Genomic DNA, 23,682 nt, shown 5'->3' with positions numbered 1-23,682 from the left:
AGAACGTAAGTAAAGTTGGATTTTGTTTCGTGTGTTACAGCGGTATGAACTGGCTGATTATGGTATGCACTCTCAGAAAAATGATTTTTTTAAGAAGCCTGACTTGCACGTATTAGAATCGAAACTTTTGCTACATTTATGGGCAATGCTGATTTTGCTGACGCTACCGTGTTAAAATGCCACTGGATTTATGGTGCGAGGGAGGCCTCTGCTTAGTGAGTGTAAGTCTTTTCCTTTGAGGAATTACCAGATTTTTTAACTTAGATCTTCTAAAGGTGCTGTCTCTTTTGAAAAGTTGTACAGTGCCAGTGCCTGGGGCCTGGGTGTCCAGGCGTGTCTGAGGGGGTGGGATAAAGTGACCTTATCGGTCACGTTCAGGGGCCAGTTTAACCTTTGAAAGAAGCAGCTCTCCTCCCCTAGTCTGGCAGGTGCAGTTTTGTGGGTCATGGTGAATGCACCTTAGCTGAGGCTTTCTGGACAGTACGAGATGGCGTGTCAGCTCAGCTTCACAGGCATTTACTCTCTTCAGCCTGTAACTGGGACAACAGATGGCTGTCCATGTCCTGGGTGGTGCCCTGGGGAATGGTCACTTATGAATAAACAAACCAGGTCAGTGGTTTGAATTGAAAGTGACTGACTGACCTTGAGTGGCAGAGAAATCACGATTTAAGATCCTCTATGCAATAAGTTTCTGCTGTTTCACAATAAGTTATGTGGCTTGAAGACTCTCATTCTAATGAGGTGACAGAAATAAAAGCAGATTCCAAGCGAAGCTACATTGCAGGATCCAGTTTTAACTGCCTTCCCAGAATGCAGCCTGCAGAGTGGTGTGCGTTGCTATAGAAATGGTGGTTACTGAACCAGCTTCTTATCACGTATGGTGCACACGTATCGGGCCCTCAGCAATACCCGCTCATAATTGGCCTGTAGTGGATTCATCTCTGCGTAGGTGATGAGCATTACTGCTGATGCTGTGCTCACTGAACTAGTCCTTTTAGGTAAGTCATGGCCAGCCTGCCCTTGAAGGTGGAGCTTGATTTAAAATACAGATCTAAGATTTTGTTCCATTTCATTGTTTTTCGGGGGGAGAAAGGGATGGGAGTTCTTAAAGCACTAAATTCTGTTTGTCACTTTAAGAAAATGAAAATAGTATTACTGGTGTGTCTTTTTCTCTCTCATGAGCCATGCGTCTTACATAGGAGGTGACATATTGCCATGCAGAGGTGTAGTGATTGAATTACAAGAATGAACTGTAGTGCATCGGGTGGGCAAAAGTTAGAACAAAAGAAGGGAGTTCATGTTTCTAACAGTTCAGTATGTATTTACATGTGTGATGTTAATTGTAGAACCATGTGTATCATCTTTATAATTTTTTTTTCAAAAAGAACAGACTCAATAGTTAATGGAATCAAACAAAGAAGGAAGCAGACTTACCTGTCAAAGTACAATGTCAGTATATCCTTGAGAAAGATGATCTGAAATGGGTCTTCTGAGGATGAAGGTGATTTGTTAGAAACAAAGAAAGAATTCTCAGGAAGAGTCTCTATGTTCCCAGATGTTAAAATTGCCCATAAAAGTGAATTGGGCTTCCTTTAGATATAGGAGGGGAGAAAAAGCTAATGTACCTGCAAAGAAAGCTGACTGAAGAGATGTAACAAATCAAAAAGAACCCTGAAGGTGTAGGACTTAATTTGGATAAACGATACCGGTCCGGCGAAAACTTTGGCCACAGATCTTGACTGCCAGGTGGCCAACAAACTGTGATCTGTTTTTCAGACACAGATTGGTGTCTTTTGACCACTCTGGACCATCAGCATCACAGTTCGGATATTCCACCCCTGCTGACCAAGTGGAACGGAGTCCGGCCACGGAACATGTGGGCTGTCCGTGGGGAGACCGAGTGCAGAATGATCTCAGAACATGGACATTTGTTTTCTGATGTTGCCTAGCAACTCAAAAAACACTGTCTAACACCAGTCCATTCCTAAAAATTGTTAAGCCTTTTGTGTTTGTAGCCATACGCCCCAACAGCAACAAAAAAGAGAATTTTTAGAAAACAACACCATCACATTAGGTATATTGTAGCCATGGTTCAGGGCCGCTTTTGTTTTGAAACCTATTCTTAGAGACTTAATTTTTCTAAAGGATCCTTTTATATAGAATGAGAACTTCCCATGCTTGAGTTGCACAGAAACAGTTTTTGGAAAGCGTAACAAATGATGGTCGCCCGCTTTGCGGCCTTAGAGTGTATAGATCCATGTTCCTCCTAAAAGAAAATGTCTCATGTTATAGTCAGCCCTTAATTACCACTTACGGAATATTCACTTTGTGGATTATCTGTGGCAAGTGTGTACCCTCCAGTGACTTGCCCACCACCTGGAAGCCTCAGAGCTGCCTTGCTTTGCTACCACGTGGCCTGGATTTTAAGCGCTGCATCTAACATGCTCGTTCTAAGATCAGCCTGGGTGAAAAATAACTAGGAAGGCAAAGCTGCCACATCATTTATTTTAAAACCAAATATTTTATAAATGTCTCCTGTTTTCAGTGATCTCCACTGGCATGGGTAATTAAAAGGTAAAATTATCTTTGATTTGAATATTGAACTGGTTGTACAGCATTTGGCAGGAGTGTATAGAACACAGGTAGCCTGTAGCCCAGCGATTGAGACAGCTTGGACATGAACAATGGCTCCTCTGGATCTTGAGCAAGCCCTTTAGCCTCTCAGGGCCTCAGTTTTCTCATCTATAAAATGGGCATAATAATAGCTATCATCCCCATCTCATAGAACTGTCGAGAATGGAGAGCCCTTACAGTGGTGCCTGGCACTGGGGAAAGTGCTCTCTAAATGTTAGCCATTATTATAATCATCACTGCCCTTATTCAGCCCATATGTAGTTTGTGCATTTTGGGTAAAGCGTGTTATAAGGAGGACAGACAAGTACAGTGAAGTCTTAGTGTCTTTAAATGGAATTTCCAGTCTCAGCGAAGGCTGCTTTGTAGCTGGTATGCCTGGACATCCAGTCTAATTGGTTGGTACTCTTGTTCTACTAGTTGTCCCATATTTTGAATGTCATTGCTGTCTCCCTATTTCTAAATGACTCGAAGTTCAGAATAGGTGTTGCCTTTTAATTTGACTTGAGATAATGTACGTAAAGCACCTAGCGCGTTGCCAGGCATGTATTAGGTTCTTAATATCGTGGTTCTTTTTACCCCTTCTCTTGAATCATCCCTTTAAAATTATTTGCATAAACACACATGCACATGCATACACAGAACACACACATCGAACCAACCCAGCCCACATAGAATGTGCTGCGTGAGAGGTTTCTGCAGAAGCGTGCTTGCTGGCTCTCATTATGACCCGCCGTGGAGTTGTACACGGCAGCCCCGCCATTTCACATGGTGGGCAGTTTGAAATACGCCTATGTTGAAGGAGAAGAAACGTAGGACCGTTTGGGGAAAGCATTTTTTTCTCTACCCATTCTCAGCTGAGCTTATTCATTAGCAAAACAGGTGTGACCATAAACCAACATTTTTCATCACTGTGCTCAAAGCAGCCCTAGAGGTTGGGGGACTACATTCTTTCTTAATCAGAAAGAAGCCGAAATTCAGCACAGGGAAGTACCTGGCACACATGTACAGTATGCTGGGAAGGGAGAAGGGGAGACACAAAACATGGTTTCCTTCAGACTTCAAATCCTCTTCCTGTTCTAGAATCTCCGATTTTGGTGCATTCCTGCTTCTATGCCAAGACTTAATGTGGCTTAATAGAATGATGGACTGGATCTGGGTTTACAAAACAACAGTCCATTCCCAGATGTTTTGTTTGGCCCATACAGTCGATTTAGGGGCATTTATTTGTTTGTTGTGTTTTAATTTACTGTCAACATTTAAATATTGAAAGATTTCCTGAGGAATTCTGTTCTTGGCTTCTCTCTTTTTTTTTTTTGTTTTGCGGTACGCGGGCCTCTCACCGCCGTGGCCTCTCCCGTTGCGGAGCACAGGCTCCGGACGCGCGGGCTCAGCGGCCATGGCTCACGGGCCCAGCCGCTCTGCGGCGTGTGGGATCTTCCCGGACCGGGGCGCGAACCCGCGTCCCCCGCATCGGCAGGCGGACTCTCAACCACTGCGCCACCAGGGATTGGCTTCTCTTTTTAAAAGTTGAACAATTCGTTCATTACAGCAGATAGATAGTAATCATCTTCTTTGTGCCAGGTTCTACTCTGTCCTAGGCTCTTGGGATGAAGCAATTACAAAACAAGCCAGGGAAGGTCCCTGTAGTTATGAAGTCTTTGTTCCAAATGGAGGAGACAGACAATGCACCAGTTTATTACTTCATTGGCATGAGTGCTGTAAGACAGGTAAGCAGGGTGATGACGGGGAGAATGGTTGACTGGTCAGAGCCTATGGAGAAGTGATATTTGAGCTGAGATCCCAAAGATACCTCTGAGTCTAACATGGGAATGTCTTGGGGGGCAGCACATTCTGGGCAGAAAAAAAATGGTCAACGCAAAGGTCTTAAGATTGGAACCAATTTGTCCACAACCACAGCAGCCAGTTCACTGAGAGGCACTGCCCCTTCAAGCATCTGGAACAAACTCAGATAAGTAAGTGTTTGTCAGCTCCCCGTCGGTAATCTGACAAGTGACTAGATTATTTCTGGAATATATTAGAAATATTTCTGAAGTTGCTTCAAGTACTGGCCACCCCGTTGGTGTACCCCGGAAACATTGTGGGAAATGGTCTTAGGGTTTTCTGAAAGGGTTGCCACACGCCACAAAAGTGCAAACCGTCTAGAGCTTTGCTACTCAAAGAGTGGTCTGTGGACGGGGAGATTGTTCGAACTGCAGGATCTCATGCTTTTCTCCAGACCCACTGGATCAGAATGTGCATTCTAACAAGATCTCCACTGGAACAAGCTCTTGAACAAGCACTGGTTGAGAGCATCTTACCGCATCTGTCCAGATGTTTGTCGCCTTCTCTGTTCTGCCACCCTTCGTTTTGAGCGAGTTTTCTAAACGCTGGGGATTTGTGGCTGTGCCTCCCAGAGTCCTGGTCTGGGTCCCCCACCCAGTCCCATCTGACATGTAATTGCAAGATGGATGTTGGATTTAGTGGGTAATGAACAAAATTTCTCTCCATATGGGCTTAATTAGCCAGTACTCCGATGCTGCTTTCTGGAAATTTATACATACCTATCGTAAATTCAAAATTCTCTCATTAAATTTTATTAATGCTATTATGCATGCTGATACTTCTGGCCACCTATTTAAGGCATACGCTTTCTCTAGCTCTGCCAGAAGTGTTATGGTTTCCCATTACTGCTCTCTCCTAAAATTTGTTTCAGTAAGTCTTGTGATCGCTCAGCTAAAGCTGAAAGGGGAAAAAAAAAATCAGTCACTTCGATTAAATTTATTTTTAAGAATCCATTCCTCAAAATTTACCCTAAAAATACCCAGGGAACATGTTGTAGCTGCATACAGATGCATTTCTTGTTTTAATTTCTAATAATTGATTATATCTGTGATTTTATGCTTTGAACAGAAGGTCATTGGTTGTAGTGTGTTGCCCTTAATTTTATTCTTGTTTAAAAGGGTCCTGAAATTACTTGCCGGAAGCTACAGGAATGCAACCATCTGTACAGGACTTTCACTCTTCAGTTCCATTGCTTTTAACAAGCATGGTTAGGTAATTGACCACCAGGTAAACACTTTGCAGTGTAATTAACAAGGAATGTATCCTCCTCACAGACTTCATGAAAAAATAATTCCAAAAAAGGGAACATAACTATTCAAAGGCATAGACTTTAATTTGGGAAAAAAAGAAGGCTACTCCACAATGTCATAAAAATTGACACTGTCGCTGTTTCTGCTCTACTGATTAATGTGACTTAAGGGCGGATGGACTTTTCTGGGTGATCTCGTCCCACTAAAGTTTTGTTAAAGCATGTGATAAAAGAGGCTCAGACCTTGACACTGCTAATCGTACATCTGGTAGAAAAATATAGTAGAGGTTATAGCTTAAGATAATGCAGATGGTAATCCTGGGAAATAAGTCTGTGCTGGTTTCTAGAGAAATCCAGCATATTCCGGAAGCTGGGGAACCCCTATGATTATAAGTAGCAATAATAGTAATAACTGTTCGCTGTGGATCTGAGCGGTACATACCCCTTAAGAGGACTGCCCTCAAATGAACTAATGCCCCCGCCATCCTGATCATTCAGCAAGAGTCACCACAGCCCAAGCGAGGAGACAGTCATTGGCCAAAACCAACAGCTGAAGGGCAGGACAGCAGAGGTTCCTACTGTCCAAATTCACGCGTGTGTCATGCATATATGTCTCACCTCTCGCCATAAACGTTCCCAAGTAGTTCACAGTGAACCATTAAGTCGTAGGAAGAGAAATGGCTCTATTTCACAGAGTGAATATTCACCTTTTAATTGATAGAACTTTCTTGAGATGGGTTTTCTGCGTGGCTGTGGCATTTCTTCATGTCTCAGCGTACAGGCCTAGTAGAACTCACTGCAGCCTCTTTCAGGAAAAATACATCAGTTAGGATATGTTAGCTGCACAGGGTAGCAGAATCCCCAACTACAAGTGCTTAAATTATGAGACCATGTATTTATGTGACAAAGGAAGTGTGAAGCAGCCATCCCCCAGCTGGGCCATCCTCTGCGTGTCCTTGGGTCACACAGCTGGAAAGTGGCAAAGCTGGGATTCACATGCGGGGTTATCTTAGGCCAGGCAAGTCGTCTATGCACTCATTTGGCCCTTGATCGTACTGGACTTTTATCTGCCCGGTGTCCTGAGGTGTGACATGGTCCCAAGTCCCGGTATAAGAGCAATGACTTCTTTCTCTGTATATTGGCGAAGGTGCAAGATGCCAGCTTCAATGTGTAATCTGTTAAAAGGGCAGGTTTTCACTTATAGTTTCCTTTTCAAAATCAGTAGTGCTCATCCTAACAGGGTTTTTCTGCTTGTTACCAGATGCTGAGATGAGCTCGTGCAGCTGATAAAATAGGGGCTTCTGGGCAGAATAAGTGAGCCAGGCAGAAAAAGCAAGGCAAATCTGATCCGTATCAGTTGTATTCTAATTAGACATTATATTTTTGGCCCTTTTTCATATTTTAGAGTTCTTTTCCCTTTCAATAGACATTTGTTTAAATTTTGAACTCAGTGTTCTTTATATTTTGCAAATAAAAGCTGCTTTCATTCCTGCTTGGTAACCAAGCAAGAAAACGGCACCCTTGGTGATCGCTAAGAGACTCCATCAGATCTTACAGGCAAGCGTAAGGCGTGTCTTTTTCAGCCTGTCAATTATTGTGTGTAATACTCATTGCAGTTAAATGTAGCTTCCAAGTTAAAATCTTGTGGTGCCTTATACACACAACGAACCTTGCCAGCAGAATACATAACTAACACGCTTTCAAAAGATGAGGACAGGGGCTTCCCTGCTGGTCCAGTGGTAGAGAATCCGCCTTACAATGCAGGGGACGCGGGTTCGATCCCTGGTTAGGGAACTAAGATCCCACATGCCGTGCGGCAACTAAGCCCACGTGCCACAACTACTAAGCTCAAGAGCCTCAACTAGAGAGCCTACGTGCCGCAAACTACAGAGCCCACGCGCCTTGGAGCCTGCGCACCACAGCTAGAGAAGAGAAAACCTGTACGCCACAACTACAGAGAATCCTGCGCCACAGCAAAAGATCCTGCATGCCTCAACAAAGATCTCGCGTGCTGCAACTAAGACCCAAGACAGCCAAAAGTAAATAAAATAAATGAGTAATAAACAAATCTTTAAAAAAATAATAATTAAAAAAAAAGATGAGGACGGTTTTTCAACAAAGTATTTCTCCTTGAAAAATCTTTCCATTGTGCAGGGTTTCACTCTAGAGAATAAGAATTCAGACAAAAACCTATCTGAGGAGGGCTTCTCTGGTGGCACAGTGGTTGAGAGTCCGCCTGCCGATGCAGGGGACACAGGTTCGTGCCCTGGTCCGGGAAGATCCCACATGCCGTGGAGCGGCTGGGCCCGTGAGCCATGGCCGCTGAGCCTGTGCTCCGCAACGGGAGAGGCCACAAGAGAGGCCCGCGTACCGCAAAAAAAAAAAAAAAAAGAAAAGAAAAAAAGAAAACCTATCTGAGGATGTGTGTTGAAGAAACTTGGATTTAGCATATCTCTGTTCCATGTCTGGATTTGTCTCTCATGTGGCTGCCTGTGGAGTTTATTCTAGATGCAGTCTTTGCAGGTGGGTTATCTAGTCCCCAGTAGTAGGTACCCCTGGTGGGGAGTTGGGGGTCATTGGTGGTGAGGAAGCAGAGCTGATAACTGATAACAGAACCGCTGATAACAGTGTGTAGGAAGGGTGGGGGAGGGGAGGGGAGAGGAGCGAGGAAAACACATTTGTGGGTGGGAGTATTTAGCATAAGAGCAAACAACTTCGTTCCTCAGTAGGGACCTAATCACATCAGTATTTTAGGACCAGCATCAGTTGATCATAATCATGACCCTGTATTATCATGAAAAACATCAAAATTATATTCAACTTTATAAGGCAGGAGTAAATGATACTTTTTAGAATTACAGAAAATTGCCTTTTCAAACTTTGGCAAATAAGACCCAAGTTCTGTAGAAGAATAGCTTCCAAACCGTGTTCAGGAGATGTCTTGGGGGTTGTGCCCGGGGGGGGGGGGGCGGTTCTCGTCCCTTGTTTGCAGAGAAGCTTGTCTTTTTTTTTTTTAATTTTAAAAAAATAAATTTATTTGTTTATTTTTGGCTGTATTGGGTCTTCATTGCTGCGTGCGGGCTTTCTCTAGTTGCAGCCAGCAGGGGACTCCTCGTTGCGGTGCGCGGGTTTCTCATTGCGGTGGCTTCTCTTGTTGCGGAGCATGGGCTCTAGAGCGCAGGCTCAGTAGTTGTGGCTCACGGGCTTAGTTGCTCCGTAGCATGTGGGATCTTCCTGGATCAGGGCTCGAACCCCTGTCCCCTGCATTGGCAGGCGGATTCCCAACCACTGCACCACCAGGGAAGTCCCGAGAAGCTTGTCTTTTATCTGTTTTATATATTAATTTCTTAATATAAAGGTTCCATTAAAGAGAAAGAGTTCAAATGCTTTGAAAGCTGATGATCTAGAAATTTCAGTACTGCGGAATTCATCCCTCGGTGATGCTAGAGGGATCGCTCTCCTACCTTCACACACATAAGAGTCCCAGTAATGGACGCAGCATGGGGCTCCATCAGCACAGAGACGCACACGGCCGCCAGCCCGCCTGCTCCTGGTACACCCGCTTTACAGCCAGCCACCCTCCCTGGGCAGTGGCCGCCGTTAATGAAGGTGGCAGCCTGGCTGGGCTGGCGTTGTGGAGCACAAGGAAGCATGGCACCCTCCTCCTACCTGCACACCTTCACCAGGTGACCCACCTTGAGACCTGCCTGGACGGCCCGCTTGCGAAGAGCCCGGGGGAGTCGTCAGGAAGCCCCGTTATGCTGTTATGACCTCAGCAGCTGCCCTAATGTCCGGACCACAGGGGAGACAAGCTTATTGACCCTGGCAGCCCTACCAGCAGCTGTGATGACCAAGGGGTGTTCAGAGGGTGGCCCCACCCGGGAGGGAGGGGAACAAGCCAGTGGCCTTGCACTTGGAATTTTCTAAGCAGGAGCAACCCGGGTCTTCTCGTGATCTGTCTGACCAGCGCCAAGGCTCCCACAGAGATGGAAGGGACCCGCTCCTGGTACCCTGTCCGCGGGTCTGGCGGTCATATAACCTGCTCAACAAAAGAGACTCTCCAGAGGTCTGTTTGTCCGGCTGTCCGGTCACCAGTGACCATTCCCGGCGCTGGCTCTCCAGCCATGAGCACAAGAATCTCTTAAGAGTGCGGAGGTTCCTCAGGTGGGAAAACAGCCTCACACCACAGCATCAGGATTTCAGTAATGAGAAGCATATGTTTCTAGTACACAATTCATTAATTCTTGTGTTCCCTGTAGCTAATTTCCTACACAGAAAGCTTGGAAATGGCTTTTGCCAATAACAACGTGATTGCTGAATCCCAAGACAGCGCTGCCCTTTATTCATTGTACACATGTATGTTTCACAGAAAACTTAGGCTGAAATAGATGCCTCTTTCCCAGCTGGCTTTGTTCCCTCTGGTCTGAAAGAGTAGAATCCCAAGCTTAACTGCATTTCCTGCCAGCCACACCCACCTTTGCACAGGAGGTCATCTGATATTATTTGAGGGGAAATGGGGAGTTTGCACGTCTGGCTTTCACCCTCAAGTACTGTCACGTTCCCACGCCACGGATGTTTCTGGGTGTTGAGAAGACAAAGGGAACATAGGATGAGGGTTAGCAACTTCGGCGAGGTATGCTTTGGAAAACGGGTGATGTAGTGACACGTGCCCTGGGGTCGCCGAGACCTGGAAGGTCCCTGCGCGCAGGAGGGACTCAGGATGGACACAGGATGTGACTTGAATCTTGAAGGGTGGGTAGATTTTTGGAAGAGAGGAAAGCATGTGAGGTTGGAATAACAGTTGAGGGCAAAGTCACAGACTCTGGTAAAAGTGTGTGTTGTGAGGCCCAACCTGGGAAGAACTGGGGGTGGGGGCGGGTGGCCTTCCATTGCTAATGGCGCCGGAAGCCCTGCCCAGCCCTCCCCAGTCTCCGTCCCTCCCGTTCCCCGGGCCAGTAACTTACCGTGCCTCTGTGCATGCTATTCCCTCTTTTTTCTCTCTGCTCCTGGCCACCCTCCACCCCGGTGACAGTCCTGCCTGTTCCCCGGAGCCCAGCTTGTCCCAGCCTTCTCTGCCCACCGCAAGAGGCACTCGTTCTGAGCTCCCAAAGCAGCTTGTACTGCGCCTTTCCCTGGCTCTTCTGGCTCCCACAAGCATCACAGGCTGGACTTGCGGGCCTGTTAGCTGGGTGCGGGGTGTGTGTGTCCGTCCACCCTTTAGGCTTGTTCCCAGTGTAACTGGGAGGTGTTTTAAAAGCCCGTTTCCAGGGCTTCCCTGGTGGCGCAGTGGTTGAGAGTCCGCCTGCTGATGCAGAGGACACAGGTTCGTGCCCCGGTCTCGGAAGATCCCACATGCCGCGGAGCGGCTGGGCCCGTGAGCCATGGCCGCTGAGCCTGCGCGTCCGGAGCCTGCGCGTCCGGAGCCTGTGCTCCGCAACGGGAGAGGCCACAACAGTGAGAGGCCCGCGTACAGGTTAAAAAAAAAAAGAAAAAGCCCGTTTCCAGTTGCCTGTGTCGTGGAAAGACAAGGCGACTTAGCCATCCAGGTAGGTGGCTCGCCCTTGAGTGAGCGCCCAGGGCTCTGAGTCTCCCGCTGTTTTCTTCTGGTCGCCTTTAGCCTAACCTAATCCGCTCCACTTGAAGAGCAGTTCCTCAAGAGGGAAACTGCAAACCAAAGAGTGCAGGCGGCTTCCTGGCTGATAGGAGATCCTGGCAGGGCCACTCCTGTGGGAGCGCGTGTGGGAGTGGGGTCGGGTGTGTGAGTCATGAGCTAAACAGCATGGGGTCCCCGAGGGGAAAACCGGAAGTGGTGGCAAACCATCCGCCTCTGCCTTCAGGCGAGCTTTTTGACCCGACGCAGAACCACGTTAGCCGCCTGTGTCACATGCTCCCCGTTTCCATGTTCTCAGCAGCCCTGTGGAGTGAGTGATGCTCGGAGTGGCTGGACCACCTCTGGGTTGATGCTCTTCAGCACGTGAATCTGAAGTGAGCATCCTCATCCTCACTTTGGAAACCTTCCAGCGTATATTCTCGTCTCACTTGACTTGAAATCCTCCGGGGCCATGATTCAGCCTGTTGCAGGGGGCAGTCAGACTACGCAGGGCACCCGCTGACGCCTGGCCTCTTCCCATCTTCCTTCTTTGTTCACCTTCTGTCTTCGAGGAGGAGGAGGAGGAGGAGGGGGAGGAGGGGGAGGGGAGGAGATGGAGGAGGAAGAGGGGGAGGAGATGGAGGAGGAGGACGCGGAGGGGAGGAGGGCTGTGGGAGGCGTTGCTGGGGCACCTTTCCACCCCCTACATCTGAATGTTGCTATGGCAACTGATAGGCCCTAGAAGTCTGCCAGGTGTTGCTTCTTTTCTCAGGAGGGAAAGAAAACTGCTCTTGCCACGTCAGTGACGTGTATACCTAGGAAAGGCAGGGATTTGGAGACGGGGAGGTGGACTATTTGGTGCGCGGCTGGCGCGTTTAGTCCCGCAGGGGACAGGATTCCACATGCAGCCATTTCAGGGGGTGGGTGATCATAGGAGGGACCCCGTGTGAGAGACCCGTGTCTCCGGGCTGGTGGGGACCTAGCCAGCAACCTCTCTTGCTCCCCGGCTCTCAAAGCAAGGTTCTCTGCAGGTGAGACAGGTGACAGCCAGGCAGCCTTGGGCGACGGGCTCCTGGAAACCTTACAAAGTGAAAAAGTTCTCAAACGCTGGCAGGTTTCGTAGGAGATGCGGCAGGGCAGAGTGGAAGAAATAGCACCGGCCTTGAGGCCAGACACACAGAGAGACCTAGTCTGCCCCTGCTCTGCCCTCTACCCCTGGGAGGCCTCGGAAGAGTTCCGTGTCTCACCAGTGTCCAGTGTCTAAAAGGGGAAAATAAGTCCTCCTCTGTAGGGTCGCTGTGAGAACCGTAGATAGCTTGTATAGGAAGCACATTGCTGCGACGGGCCAGCACACAGAGGTGCTCACTACTGTGAGATACTAGTGACAGTAGTGACTGAAGACAGCCCTAACTAGTATCTCACAGTAGTGACTGAAGACAACCCTGACCTGGACGTACTCCATGTCTCCCAGCATCAGAACCAACTAGAAGCTTCTTAAAATACTCGCCTAAGCCAGTGTTATGGGTTGGAATTTGCAAAGATAGGACCAAGGAATCGATATACTTTTTTTAAACTTCCCGAAGCATATATGGAATCTAAAAAAGAAAAGGTTCTGAAGTACCTAGGGGCAGGACAGGAATAAAGACGCAGACGTAGAGAATGGACTTGAGGCCACGGGGAAGGGGAAGGGTAAGCTGGGACGAAGTGAGAGAGTGGCATGGACATATATACACTACCAAACGTAAAATAGGTAGTGGGAAGCAGCCGCATAGCACAGGGAGATCAGCTCGGTGCTTTGTGTCCACCTAGAGGGGTGGGATAAGGAGGGTGGGAGGGAGACGCAAGAGGGAGGGATATGGGGATATATGTATACGTACAGCTGATTCACTTTGTTATAAGGCAGAAACTAACACACCATTGTAAAGCAATTATACTCCAATAAAGATGTTAAAAAAAAAAAAAAAAACTTCCCCAAGCAACTCTGATGTCACAGGTCTGCGATTCCAGAGAGGAAATCCGTTTATTTGCTTGAGGATGAAGACTATAAACAGAGCTGGAGTTTCCCCTCTTCGTTCCCGTCCCACCAGCCCTTTTCATGCTACCTTTATTCTGCTTCTAAACCCCTAAGGCTTCCGGAGGAGATGGGACATGATGGTGGAGGAGTAAACTCCAAAAGCTTCTGCTAAAAGTATCTGCGTTTGGAAGCAGGGACGTGTGATAAAGTGGCTGAAAGTCATTTAATCAGGAAGAAAAACAAGTGCGACTCTTTCCTGAAAGCGAAATGCAGTCCCTCCGTGAGAGCTGGACCCTTTTGGCTCTCTGATGGGTTCTAAACACGACACCGAAGGTGACTTGTACAATGAGCTTAAGCCTTAAATAGGAGTTTAGCGTGCGTGTGGCTGAAGTTTTTTTCTGCCTCCCACAGGAACGTGGCTGAAGAGTGGTCTCGGCCTCGTGCACCAGGAAGGCAGCCAGCTGACGTGGACATACATCGCCCCTCAGTTGGGGTACTGGGTGGCAGCCATGTCTCCTCCCAACCCAGGTAACAGGACCCCCGAAATCTGCAGTGATGGGAACCGCTTCCTTTGAGGGTTCAGGCTAAGTGTGCTTTTGAAAGCGACGTCAGCAGGGAGATCAGATCTTCCTTAAATATGGTTGAAAGTGTGAAAAAGCAAATGAGGAGTCAAAGGTGTTTCCTGGGGGTTGGGGGAGTTCTGGTTGGAACTCTCCCATCCAGGATAAGAATCATGCATAGAAAATAGCCTTGTCTCGAATCTCTGTTTTGCTCAGACAGCTGCTGTAGGGAATTCTTAATCTAAAGCCCACAGAGGCGGGTCAGACCTCCTCCCTAATTTCTGAAACAGCTGTGGCCTGGTGCAAGAGAACACGTAGTATAAGGCAATCACTAGAGGGACCAGCAGAAAGTCACCATTGGAGGCTTCTTGGGGCAAAATCCTTGATCGGGCATTTCTGAAAGGCTTAAAAGGAAGCCTGTTGTTTTATATCTAAAAGAATATTCATCTCCACTTAGGATACATGAATTAACTCATGTTTTTCACTGAAGTTTAATTTCACAAATATTTTGACTAAAAGTTTGGGTTTTTTTTTAACCGAACCATGCTGATTTATCCCTAGGAGTATTCTAGAATTGCTTTTTTCAAAATAGTCACCTTAGGAGAAGTCTTTCCAGTGGATGTCTTCCAGTACTCAAAATGCCTTTAGAACCTTTTCCCCCTGGACTGTCATCATTAGAGAAACTCTTCATAGGTGGCCAATCTTTTTGCCCAGAGGGTCCCTTTGATTTTTCTTAGACACATCTAAAAGTCACCCACCTCCAAGGCTGGTGAATAAAGTCGGTAATTGAGCTAGGTCAAAATGTGCTGTGATTAAAAGTTGTCTCGTCAATTAACCATGAAGGCAGTTTCAAAATGGGAGTCCAAAATACTTTACCAATGGAATCATCACTGGGATGAACACTTAGACTCCCAAAGTAACTAATTTGATGGAGGCCAACCCTAGATGGGTGTTGAAAAGTCAGTTACATTTACTTGATAGTCCAATCCTGGGAAAATGTACACTTCACATCTGGGTTATAAGACTATGCGTTTCCCTTTACCGTATGGTTCTTGTAGCCACGTAGGCATGAACCAGCTACAGAAATGCCTCAGTCTCCAAATCTGAAATATCTAGAATATGATTATGAGTAAGGTAAGAAAGAAAAAGAAGTCCTTAAGTACCAAAGTAGAGACCACAAAGCCCGTGCATTAAAGTTAACTTTTATTTTAGATCTATTTCAAAGAACCATGGCGATCGGTGTTCCTATCATGCGACAGATTAATAGATACTTTTGTAAAGAGGGGAAGAAGAACTGCTAGATGTAGGTCGACCCAAGCTTCCTGAGAGCAGTGAAGGAAGAGACAAAAAGCCATAAAAAGCACACATAGTACAGCCCTGACGGCATTTAACGTAGGAATGTGTATATTGGTAACCACACAGCCGTCACTTATATTAAAACAAATTACAGTGATGCTGTGCTTTCATGAGCCCAAAACCAACAAGAAAATAGAGTTTTCTCTTTCATTCTCTGGTTAAGAAGGAAATGAAGTATGACTGTGAAGTTTGTCAAGATTTCCACTGGCAGAAGTTAAAATAATAGCATTTTAAGTACTTAAAAGGACCAAGCTTCAGTTATTTGGAAATGATTTTTATGTGTACCCCAGATTTCTTGGTGACCCCTGCCAAGGCATTACGTATGTCTGTGGGGTTGTCTCTGTGTCAAAAAAAAGAAAAAAAAAAGTTTCTCTGAACAATTAAGGCGGTAGGTAGTTGTCAGTAATTTTTCCAAAAAAAAAAAGTTTCTCTGAACAATTAAGGCGGTAGGTAGTTGTCAGTAATTTTTCCAAAAAAAAAAAGTTTCTCTGAACAATTAAGGCGGTAGATGGTTGTCAGTAATTTTTCCAACTTTTGTAAATATTCACCCTCACCCCGTTGAGATGATTTGTAATTGGGAGAGAATGATGTCATCTTTTGAACTTAAGTAATGTCACTATTTTCAAAAATCCACAAGTCTCCTTGGATTTATCTAGCTTTTAAGAGATTTTTGAAGAAATCTGTCCCTTCGAATATAAAAAATCAATTAAGAAATGGGTGTTTATGGTGTTTAGTAATCATAACCGTGCTCCTCTGATATAATGTACGATATAACCACATTCCTTCCTTCCCATCTTTTGGAGCACTGCCAAGATACCTGGACACCAATAGGTGCCCCAATATTGTAATTTGGGGAAGTTTTCGTTATTGCTGTCAATCCATTGTTAGCAACATTAAGATAGATTCTTACTACTATTGAACATAAGGAGTAAGTTAAACTACCTCTTGGGATTCTAATGTAAATTAAATCCCAATTTAATTTAATGGATTCTAATGGATTTTAATGTAGATTAAAAAGAAAATATGTTTACCTCTGATCACCTTGTCTGTAAGTTCTGGAAGGGTCTGTTGCCACATCAGGTTAGCCATTTTGAACAGATACTAGAGAGAAAGAGGTTATTTTTTAAAAACAGGAGGCATTTTAGAAACCCTTGATACCCCTGTAATAAGCGGTGGATTATTTTTTTTAAGTCATAGAAATTTATTTCATACATTTCAACTGATTCATTTAGGCCAAGGGTTTAGGCCAATGATTACACAGTAATCATTGCCCAGGGAAAGTGAGAATCAAATTTCATGACTTTTTTTTTTTTTCTTCTGCAGTATCATAAAATCCCCAGGTCTTCAGGCCATGTCTCTGAATGGATGAGTCCCCCTCATTATATGATCGTGCCTCTAGTTTTCTTTTATTAGAAGATCACATATTTAGAATGATGAAAATGGTACCCAATGCTAAGGAAGGACCCTGGACACTGCACACAGAATTTGAGTATTCAGAGTGCTCTAGTGATGGTTTGGGTTAATCCCTTTTCACTGAGGGAAGTGACGGTGATGTTGCAGGCACACCATCTAAAGGGTGTCTGCATCCGCCTGCCGCTCCACACCCCAGCCAATAAGAGCAAGGAAGACATCACGCTCTCAGTTCATCTCCCCTCTTTTTATTGAAAGGTTTTCACAAATCTCAAATGCCCTTTTCTGACTTTTTAGGTCCCGTTGTCACACAGGACATCGCCACGTATCACACGGTGTTTCTTTTGGCCATCTTGGGAGGAATGGCTTTCATTCTTTTGGTTTTGCTGTGTCTCCTTTTATATTATTGCAGGTAAAGTTTTACCATTGAGGCACTGTCTTTTTTAATTTGGAATTTCTTGCGCAAGCACTGATATCGAGGTCCTTTTCTGAGTCGAGGTCCTTTTTTTCTCATGAAAAAGTACCTAAGAACTGAACATCTGTCACGTAAGTTGCAAACAGTGGGAGGCACACTGTAAAATGTTTCTTAAAAGGGCGGTCACAAAAAAATAAGTTGTCATGATTCGTTCAGAATAGTCCTACATGGTAATGAAGAGATGATATTCTCAAGGACACAGCAGAACTGTTCTTATTTTGATGCCTCATCTGATCGACTTGCAAGAAGGTTTATCGTCGACTCTGCTTTTGAATGGATAACTTGGATGTACTTGGGGTAAAATCTGCGACCCTCAGAATCAAACTAGGGCTGAGGGTGCGGGGTGAGAAGGCTTCTGGCTGCCAATTCATTGTGTTGTCTTGTTTCTTCCTGTGGGAATTGAGAATTAGGTTTCGACTTGAACCTTCACTGTTCTGAGAATCTTTAATCTTGGGGTTTGTATCTTTGATCGCAGGCGGAAGTGCTTGAAACCCCGCCAGCACCATAGAAAACTGCAACTTCCTGCCACCCTGGAGAGTACCAAAAGGGATCAGTCAACTTCCATGTCACACATCAACCTGCTGTTTTCTCGGCGGGAATCAGAATTCCCTGGCCCGCTCTCCGTCACCAGCCAGGGCCGCCCCCCCGACGCCCCGGGCTCAAAGGAGCTGATGAGCAGAGTCCATTTAGAGATGATGTCTTCCAGCGGGGAGGTGGACATGCACACGCCCATGCTGAAGCTCTCCTACAGCACCTCGCAGGAGTTCAGCTCTCGGGAGGAACTCCTGTCTCACAAGGAGGAGGATAAAAGCCAAATCTCCTTTGACAACCTGACACCGAGTGGGACGTTGGGAAAAGACTACTGTAAGTCGGTGGAGATGTTCCCCTTAAAGGCCAGGAAGTCTGTGGAAAGGGAAGGCTATGAGTCCCCCGGCAACAGTGACTACAGGAGGAATTACAATGCCATGCTCTCGCAGCCTTTATTTGAAAAGCAAGACAGAGACGGGCAGGCCTCCGTGACCCACATTTCCACAGGAAGTAAGCTCACCATTCAGGAACACATGTACCCCGCGCCTTCATCTCCGGAGAAAGACCAGCTGATGGAACGCAGACCTACTGAATGTATGATGTCGCGATCAGTAGACCACCTGGAGAGACCTACCTCTTTCCCGCGGCCCGGCCAGCTGATCTGCTGTAGTTCCGTGGACCAGGTCAATGACAGCGTTTACAGGAAGGTATTACCCGCCTTGGTCATCCCGGCTCATTACATGAAACTCCCAGGGGACCATTCGTATGTGGGCCAGCCCCTGGTCGTCCCAGCCGACCAGCAGCTCGAGATCGAAAGACTGCAGGCCGAGCTCTCCAGCCCTCACGCGGGGATCTTCCCACACGCCTCCTCACAGATCCAGGCCCAGCCCTTGTCTTGCCAGGCTATCTCGCAGCAGCACCTGCAGGACGCGGGCACCCGGGAGTGGACCCCACAGAATGCATCCATGTCCGAGTCCCTCTCCATCCCGGCATCCCTGAACGACGCAGCCTTGGCTCAGATGAACAGCGAGGTCCAGCTACTGACCGAAAAGGCGCTGTTGGAACTTGGGGGTGGGAAGCCCCTTCCCCACCCTCGGGCCTGGTTCGTGTCCCTGGACGGCCGGTCCAATGCACACGTCAGACATTCCTACATTGATCTCCAAAGAGCTGGGAGGAACGGAAGCAATGATGCCAGTTTGGATTCTGGCGTGGATATGAATGAACCCAAATCTGCCCGAAAGGGAAGAGGAGACCCCTTGTCTCTGCCGCAGAACCGCCCACCGGTCCAGGAGCATGCGCAGAAAGAGCCGCGGGCCGCGGACAGCTCGGCCTACACGCAGCTCGTGTACCTGGACGACATGGACCAGAGCGGCAGCGAGGGCGGCACCGCGGTCGGGACGCCCGAGGACAGTGCCCTGCGGTGCCTGCTGGACGGCTCCAGCCGGAGAAGCGGCGGCCAGCTGCCCAGCCTGCAGGAGGAGACGACGAAACGAACCTCGGACGTCCCCCCGGCGCCATCGGCCAGTCCCGACAAGAGGCGATCCGCTCAGGAGGACGAGGACGACGAAGACGACGACGACGACCAGGGCGAAGGCAAGAAGAGCCCGTGGCAGAAACGGGAGGAGCGACCCCTGATGGCGTTCAACATCAAATGAGCGGCCCCGAGCCGCCCAACAGGGGGACTAGAATCCAGTTGCCAAAAATTCTTTCTTACGGAAGCGCTGACCTGTTTGCGGAGGAAGTGGAACCACGTCCACAGTGGGAAGTGGACTTTTTTCTGCAATTGCCGTTTGCTGTCAAAGTGTTTGCAAGTAAAGTTCTTACTCAGAAGAAAGAATGCGTCGCCTCCAGGGAGATGGCCGAACGGAGTGTCAGAATGTCCGCGTCGTTCCCCGTACTTGATGTGTCCACCCCCGAGGACACCAAAAAACCACACGTGATGTCGCTGAGTTCTGATGATAACCTCAGTGCTCCCGCAGATTCTGGGAACAGATGAAACTCTTTGCATTGCTTGAATCAATTCTATCACAATAATGCTCCTGTGAAGTTATTATTGAGAAATTAGCTTGGCACTTAGTGTCTGGAGGTATGCATTATCTCAAAGGAAAACTATGCATCGCTGCTTCGTGGTCTTACTTTGCTTAGATTGTTGCTTTGGCTAGGTTTCGTTTCCGATTTGCTTTTGTTACACACACACACACACACACACACACACACACACACACACAATTTGGTTGTAAGGAATCTATTCCTTCGTTTTCGCCTGTGGTTTATTTCGGTATCTCCTTTCAGGAACTTCTGAGTGTCACCTCTGAACATCCAAGCCTCTTAATGAAATCGTACTGAAGTTTTTATCAGCTGCCAGTCCTTCACTTCTGGTCCCATTAACTCCAAGTGCCTTTTTTACAGTGACAACAGACAGTCCCTTACTTGGCTTTTTTTTTCGTTGGTTTTTCTTAACTTCTTTCATTGAACTGCCTGGATTTTATAAAGTTATGAAACGATCCCCCTTTTCTTTCAACTGCATGCCGCCAAGTGCCCATTCGTGCTCCGAATTCTCATTTCAGCTCAGTGTATTCTGTCGTTCTCACGTGTGACGTGGATTCTGTTTAGCTAAGCTAGCCTAGAGGACACTTTAGCGATCCCCTTCCCTCCGCCATCCTTTTGGCCACTAGGCACCATTATGGTTTTATTGGCTGTTTGTATATATGGTTACGTATCAACTCTGGAATCCTATGGGCTGAGCTTGCTTACCAAACACAGAGTATGGGCTGAGCAAGAAGACTGAATGTGACTATTAAACAAATCTTATGTACTATCCAAAAGTGCCAGAATGATTCTTCTGTGCATTCTCCTTAAAGAGCTGCTTGGTTATCCAAAAATGAAAACTCAGAATAAACTCTTAAACAAAAACCTGTCTTGTGGTCCTTTTCATTCATTCTGAGCCATAATTGGTTTTAGAGTCGCCATTAAGAATGCTCTCTTCATCCCTTGGCAGTCTGGAAGGCCAGTTGTTGGATTTATATTCAAAGGCTAACACGTGGTGGGGGGAGGGATACATTGGGAGATTGGGATTGACATATACACACTGCTATAGATAAAATAGGTAACTAATAATGCCCTACTCTATAGCACAGGGAACTCGTCTCAACACGCTGTAATGGCCTATATGGGAAAAGAATCTAAAAAAGAGTGGATATATGTGTACGTATAACCGATTCACTTTGCTGTACAGGAGAACTAACACAACGTTGTAAATCAACTATCCTCCGATAAAAAAACAAACAAAAAAGACTAACACATAGATGCCTCGGAGTTGACATGATGGTTAAATCCTAAAAGTCCACCTTGCTGTTTAATTTCATTCAAGAATACAAGGTAACATTTTATTGTGTTTCCGCACTTTACAAAAAACGAATGTTTTCTTTTATGTTCAGTGTCGATCCAGCTTCAAAAAGATGTCATTCAAATGACCAGAACCATCCCAGATGTGTGAAACTGTTAATCAAAATCATTACCGGAGCCGTCAGCATATAGCACAGATTGGTGGAAATAAATTAAGCTAGCTAGCTTCGTTATAAAATCTTATTCATGAATTTCACACAGGCAGAAAAATGAGTCAAGCTGATTTTTACGATTTTAATTTTCAAATGCCGATGTCTAGTGTTTTGCTTTTAAAATGGTTGAGAGAGTCCCTGACAGTGTGGAAGCATATGAATGGATGGGAGTCTGGGGTTTAGCAAGTGAGTGACTGGGAGTGAACATTCTCACCAATAGGTGGCAGGTGAACCCTGGCGGATGCCACTAAAATTCCAGGTAAGAACCATTTGTCACTCTCCAAAGGAGAAGTAGGCGGCCTCTCCCAGCATACCCAGGTCAGACCTGGGTGATGGGGGAATGCCAGAAGGTCCCCTTTGACTTTGCCGCGCTGCTAATGCCATAATCTCCTTAAAGCATTAGTTTCCAGAAGAGCCTCGTTTACAATGCATGTTACGTGTGACTTGTAGGTGACCTGTTACCTGTCAGTACTGATGATGGGAGATTGAGCAGGAAGACGGGGGTGGGGGTGGGGTGCTCTTCTGATTCCTTCTCATTAGGTGGGACATACCTGGGTCGACCAGGATTATGGAAGGTGTAGAGCAGCCAGCAGTGGTCATGAGACACTATGTCCCTAGAAAGACAAGACAGTGGGTTTGCCAAAGGGAAATGGGTTCTGCCGAAGATGAAGCTCACTCGTTTTACGCTTGTCCAAAAGGAGGTTCAGAGGCTAATGTTTTTGCTCGGGGAGCCAAGATTGGTCACCAGACTAGAGCTGTCTGGAAAGGGCACCCTAACTGTGTGGACTTTAAACGTTGTATTTATCTTTTCATCGCAGTGTTCCGTGTTCCGAATCAATTATATTGTGTGAAGAACTAAAGCCTTCAAAAGCACCTTGCTTATGCCACCTAGTGGTGAGTTTTCACCTGCCTCTTAAGGAGACTTTAGTCAAACAGCTCTCTGCGGCCAGGTCTGGGAAGACAGGTGAGTGTGTACAGGGATGCCTCAGATGCTGCTTCTGAACCCCTGGTGAGATGAGTGAGGAGATGGGGCTGACGTTTGTTGAGTCTCTACCTGGAAACATTATGTTGGAAACAATAATGCATTCAATTCTCAAAATCTTGTGAGGTTTATTTTATTTTTTTTACACCTAACTCCATGGAGGCTGGGGGTTAAGTAATCGAGGTCACTCAGCTAGAATCAGTGGTGTGTCACTTACACGGCCAGCTCTCTGGAAATGAATGCATTTAAGTTAAAACTGTATTAGAAATCATAATAAAATGCATAATTGTCAATTCCATTTGATAATTCGTTCTCACAGAATGCATTCGTTGATTTCAGTCAGAGCCAACCTGTTGCAATTGACAGAAGGATGTAGTTGTGACATAAACACTTGTTGATTTTTTTTTACATTAATGATTAATTAGTGTAACTGAAACAACGAAGATACATGTCAGAACTTCACTCACTGATCAATCATGGAGTGACTTCTTTGCTGGATCATAATAGTTTTTGAACCTGTAAGAATAATTCCTCGATTTTTTGTGTGTGTTACTGGCAGTGTAATGGCTCCAGACATGATACAGTTCTAAGTGTATCTGCACTATTAACTTTTCTCCATCGCTTTCTTAAATCTGTACAATCAACAAAGCAAGCTCTGATTTGTAGCATTTGTCCATATCCACGGTGTAAATATTCCCATGTGGCCAGTTTCAAGCCACTAAAGTGACATCACCACACACAAAAGTTAGGAGAGATGCACAGTAGCACATATGCTCTAAATAACCTCGGAGCATAGTCAAATATAAGTTAATCCTCATCATTTGAGGATTCCATATTGACGAATCTGCCTGTTGGCTAAAATTTATTTGTAACCCCCAAGTCACCCCTCACTGGGCTTTCGAGATCATTCGCAGACAAGCACAGAGCAATGAAAAATCTGAGTTGCCCCACACGCATGTTCCCAGCCCAGGCTGAACTGGGCGACGCTTTGCCTTCTTGTTTCAGCTCTCAGACTGTAAATAAGTGTCCCTAGTTTACAGTCCGCTTATTGCCACATTTTCTGCAGTTCTATCTTTTTGTTGGTGATTTTGCTGCTGAAGACGGCCCCCAAGCGTAGTGCCGAAGCGCTGTTTAGCTTTCCTAAGTGCAAGAAGGCTGTGATGTGCCTGGTGCAGAGAGGACGTGTGTTAGCTAAGCTTTGTTCGGGGCGTGAGTCAGAACACTCCACGGGCCACTAGCAAGAAGGTAGGAGCCTGGGAACAAGGTGTGCTTGACTCTAGAGCCTGGTCTCTTGCTTTATGAAGCTTCACGTTGAAACCCCTAGTTAGAACGGAAAATGCGAGGTGCAGTTGTTTTCCAAGCTGTAGTGTAACTCCGAGTTAAAGCTGGGCAGTGTTCACTGGGAAAAGAACCACGTATCTTCTTGTGGTTTGGGTCTGGCCGCGGGACTTGGAGGAATTTGTGAAAGAAATGAATTTATGTGCC

At 46.3% G+C, this 23,682-nt stretch overlaps 1 protein-coding gene across 1 annotated transcript in view; it reads left to right on the top strand.

Moving 5' to 3' along the window:
• Nucleotides 1-20,571, top strand: part of FAM171A1 (family with sequence similarity 171 member A1) — a 124,989-nt gene extending 104,418 nt beyond the window's left edge. The window contains exons 6-8 of the mRNA XM_060162482.1: nucleotides 13,741-13,857; nucleotides 16,953-17,067; nucleotides 17,606-20,571. Of these exons, the coding sequence (XP_060018465.1) occupies nucleotides 13,741-13,857; nucleotides 16,953-17,067; nucleotides 17,606-19,313 (1,940 nt within the window). The 3' untranslated portion in view covers nucleotides 19,314-20,571. The remainder of the gene's footprint in view (nucleotides 1-13,740; nucleotides 13,858-16,952; nucleotides 17,068-17,605) is intronic.
• The last annotated feature ends 3,111 nt before the right edge of the window (nucleotides 20,572-23,682 follow it).

Source organism: Lagenorhynchus albirostris, chromosome 1 (genome assembly GCF_949774975.1).
Source record: "Lagenorhynchus albirostris chromosome 1, mLagAlb1.1, whole genome shotgun sequence".
In the NCBI taxonomy this organism is placed as follows: Eukaryota; Metazoa; Chordata; class Mammalia; order Artiodactyla; family Delphinidae; genus Lagenorhynchus; species Lagenorhynchus albirostris.
Note: the sequence above shows the minus strand (reverse complement) of the source record. Positions and strands in the feature narration are given on the sequence as shown.